General features: G+C 63.2%; 1 protein-coding gene across 1 annotated transcript in view; it reads left to right on the plus strand.

Annotated features, from left to right (window-relative positions):
- Positions 1-1577: 1577 nt before the first annotated feature.
- TWF2 (twinfilin actin binding protein 2) overlaps positions 1578-4320 on the plus strand; it is a 6886-nt gene continuing 4143 nt past the window's right edge. Inside the window, exon 1 of the mRNA XM_014529720.1 lies at positions 1578-3405. Within this exon, the coding sequence (XP_014385206.1) occupies positions 3191-3405 (215 nt within the window). The 5' untranslated portion in view covers positions 1578-3190. The remainder of the gene's footprint in view (positions 3406-4320) is intronic.

Consider the following 4320-nt stretch of genomic DNA (forward strand, 5'->3'; position numbering starts at 1 on the left):
CCGCTGCGCCCCCTCCCCGGCTCCGGCTCCCGTCTCCTCCCGGGCACCAGCGCGGGGAAGCTTCCTGTTCTCTTTTGCAGCCGCTCGTTGCCTGGGGTGGCACATCTGGGGGAGGGGGACTCACTGTGCAGAGTTGGGAGTGGGTGTGCATGTAGGTACCCAGCTGGGGCGGAAGTTTCCGTGTTGTGTGTGCCCACGGGGCGTGGATGTGCCTGTGTGTGCCCATCTATGGCTCTGTGTGGCTTTCTGGGGGTGGGTGCACCCGGATGCGCACATCTGGGGGAGGGTGCACGCATGTTCACTTGCCTTGTGTGTGCAGCCCCGTGTGCGCCCACCGGGGTGCACATACACTAGTGGCTGGTTGAATGGACACAGTAACATGGGACCATCTGTAGACATCAGTGTTTCGTGACTGTGCACACGTCTGTGGGTGTCTGTGTGCACAATCTGGGTGCATCTCGGTGTGTATTTGTTACCATGGATGCATGTACCGGGTGTGTATGGCTTGTATGGGTTTGTGTCTTTGAGGAGGGGGTCCTGACCTCTGGCTCCTCCCACACTCCTGCAAGCTAGGCTGGGGACCCCCCGGGACAGGGCCCTCAGAGTGGGATGGGAGAGTGGCCGGTCTGACCTTGACCTCAGGTCCCCTCCATTTTCCACTCTGATCTGAGTCTGCTGGGGCCAGGCTTGGATGGTTCTAGTTCCAGGTTGGGAACATAGAAGAGGGTCCAAGTATGGCGTTTGTGGGGGGAAGGTCTTGGCCCTGGAGACTCCAGGCCAACTCCCCGCAAGCCCAAGCTCCTCCAGACCAGCATCACCCCCTTCCCCCAAGGGCCTCCGTTCCTCCTTGGACGGGCTGAGAGAGAGGCCGTGGCCAGGAGCCAGGTGTCCTGACCCTACCTGGGCCTCAGTGTCCCCCTCCGCTGGCCCGGGCAGCTGCCTGGCCTGTGCAGAAGGTGCAGACTGCCTGCCCAGGGAGCTGGTGGTTTGGCCATCAGCCACTCTTCCCACCACACCAGGATTACCCCCCCACCCCCCCCCCCCCAGGGCCACCATCGACCAGCCTGACCGCCTGCCTGGATCTCGGCTTGTGGTTGTGGCCACTTGCTGGCCAGACAGCCCTGAGGGTTTCCCTGGCCCCGTCCCACAGGACAGCAGGCCCGGGCCTGGGTCAGGGCCAGCCACCCCCCAGGTGGACCAGCCTCCCCTGGGGAGGCGTTGGCCAGCCTGCTGGTGACTCAGCCCCACAGGAGAGAACAGTTGCCCGATGTCCCTTCCTTCCCCTTTGCCTGGTCATTGCTGCTGCCCCAACGGAGCGGGGGCGGGAATCGGAAGCGAGGGTTCCTCCTCTGAGCTCCAGGCTGACAGTCCTGTGGTCGGGGCCCCACCTCACTCTCTCATTTCCTCCTGCCTGTGAGCAGCCCACCCCTCATTGCTGGCTCAGCCCAGGGAGGTGGGAAGAAAGTTGGCCCTGCCCTGGCCATAGGTGTGAATCTGCTGACCTCAGAGCAGGGCAGGGAAGGGACCTGTAACCGGAGGCTCCCAGGTTGGGGGTGGGCAAGGCCGGGGGGTGGGGCAGGGGGCATGAATCTTTGATGAGAGGCTCAGGTGTCCCGCCCGGCCTCTGGATTATTGATGGTGGCTGAGGAGGCATGGGGGGTTGTCTCTTCCCCTTCTGGGGTGTCACTGCCCTGGTAACACTAGAAGGGACGTGTCCGCCCCCCTTTGGGAGAGCTGCTTGGTGGCCTTCCCTCGCACAGCACGGCGCCCGGCGGTCATTAGTTAGACAGTGAGTGTGTTATTAGTGGGGGCCCCTCACGGAGCACTTTCTCCCGCTTACTCCTCACCACGGGCCTCCGCGTGGGGGAGGCCGAGCCCCACATTATGGAAGAGTTTGAGGTGCAGTGAGGTCAGGGGTCACATGCAGCGACGGGAAAGGTGGCACCCCAGAGGCCAGGTCTTCATCAGGGACCTGCTCGGGCTCTGCAGGTGGGTCGCTCTGCCTGGCCCCGTGGGGCTGTCTTCGTGTCGTGCTGCCCTGAGCACCAAGGGCCTGCGGGCTCAGCTGGGACCTGTCCACCCAGTGGCCTTGAGGGTGGTGCCCAGCCCGGTCTCAGGCTCAGGTCGCCCTGCATGAGGGGCACCTGAGGACGTGACCAGAGTGTGTTTCCTAAAGGCCCCCCCCTTGCCCCCGAGCTGCGGGCCCTATAAATACTCTCTGACCTCAGCCCTCCAGCTGTGTTCCTGCAGAATTCCCCTGACCTCTGCGGAGCCTCAAGGTCATGCTGGCTGGCCCTGTGCACCTGGGTTTCTCCCTGAACCACAGTGGGTCTATGATGTGCCATGGTTCCCTAGCTCCGACCACGACCCTCACCTCTGCACTCGGGTCCCCAGTCATTGGCTGTCCCCTCCCAGCTCTGTGGTCCAAGGACCAAGACAGTCTGTTTTGAGGAGTTCCTGAGAGTCACTCCTCCTCCATGAAGCCTTCCAGACTGCCTGGGGGTGGGAGCTGGTTGCCTCCCTGTGTCTGCGCATGCCTGTGTGTGTCTGTGTAACATTTATACATCCTTTGCCTGCAAACATGTCTTCGCCAAGCTCTGCGTCTGCCATTCATGTGTGTGTATGTGAGAACCCCAGGCATGGTGGCTGGGTGTGTGTGCGCCAGTCTAAAACACGTGTGTTTATTTGTGTTAGACCAGCTGAGCGTGTGCTCGTGGACGGGGGTGTTGGCATTCACACTCCTCTGCCACCTGCACGTGTTGACGTGTTACGTTCACATGCTGGGCTGAGTATGTACTGTTTGTTGCCACATGCAACATGTGCATGTGTGTGCATGTAGTCACCGTGGGCATAGTGGTCACCGGGGAACTGTCCACGTGTTTCTGTCTGTGGTTAGGACAGTACTGAGTGTCTCCCTGTCCAGCTCGGCCTGGCCTGCTCCAGAGCCCGCCCCCTCCCCGATGGGCTGTCCCGTCCCCGCTGCCCTGTCACCGGAGCGCCTCCAGCCAGGCGGCCACTCACCCGCCACCTCTGCTGGCTAAATTTGGGAGCTTATGTTCAGCCAGCTCGGGTTCCCGATCACATGGAGGGCTGTATTTAACCCGCTCCCCGCTCAGCCACCAGACCCCTCAGAACAGAGCAGGCCCTGCCCGTGTCCCTGCCGCCCTGCCCACCGCCGCTCATCCCCACCATGTTTCTTGTGCTTGTAGCCACCGAGCAGCTGAGGGAATTCTTCGCCAAGGCGCGGGCCGGCTCCGTCCGGCTCATCAAAGTCGTCATTGAGGATGGTGAGTGCCCCCTGGGAGGGGGACGGAGGCCGGCGCTGGACTCGCTGCTTCCCTGGGAGGTGGGGACACTGACCTCCAGCCCGCTCAGGGCCTCAGTTTCCCCAGCTGGGAACACGAGGTGCCTGTAGAAAGCGCTGGAGGTGGCGTGGTCGTTACCCTGTTAAACAGCAGGAAACTGAAGCTGAGGGGTAGCAGGGCGGGCCTGGCCTGGGGTCCTGCCCCGCGCCCCCCGCCCCCCACAGGCTGTGCAGGGAGAAATGGGCTGGGCAGGGGGCAGGGAACAAGCCAGGCCAGGCCCTGCCCCATGTGGCCAGTGCCACTCACCTCCATCGGTGGCTGCTGGCCAGGGGGATTCCTACGGAGAAGCCTCAAAAAATGCCCCCACAGAGGGGGAAGGACTCTTTGAGATCCAGATGGGTGGATTCTGGGCTTGGCCGGGCCTTGGCCTGGACCTGGGGACAGGAGCTTATGCGGGGGGCGGGGGAGAGTTTGAGCTGAGGCCGGCGGGGGGAGGGTTTGAGGAGGCAGAGGAGTAGATGACGCTTGTGGTGCCAGAACAGAGGACTCCTCTCCTCCTCTCCCCGCTCGTCTGTGCTGAGGGGCTGTCCCCGGAGATGAGAGTAAGACTCTGGGACTGGGAGTGGGCTGCCCCCCGCCCCTGCAGGCCCTCCCAGCCCTGCATTAGCGGGCCCTTCAGGGGGGCCGCCCGAATGGGCTTGGTGCCCAGATGGCTTTTCATGCATTGAATTGGCTCAAAGCAGGGTCTGCCCAGACGGGCCGTCCCCACAGACGCTGAGCTGGAGGACTCGGGGGCACGCACCGTCCCAGTCCCGCATGCAGTGGTGGGGCAGCTGTGCGTGCCCCGGAGGGTCCAGGCCCCCCGACGGGCAGCCACTGCCGCCTCCACCTGAGTGTGGTCCACTCCTGAGTTTTCTAGAGAAGCCAGGAACTCCCCTTCTTACGTAAAACTCCCCAGCATAGTGAAGGGCGCTGGCAGTGCTGTCGGCCGACTCAGCCTGCCACCCTGGCTTCC

Source organism: Myotis brandtii, unplaced genomic scaffold (genome assembly GCF_000412655.1).
Source record: "Myotis brandtii unplaced genomic scaffold, ASM41265v1 scaffold693, whole genome shotgun sequence".
Lineage (NCBI taxonomy): Eukaryota > Metazoa > Chordata > Mammalia > Chiroptera > Vespertilionidae > Myotis > Myotis brandtii.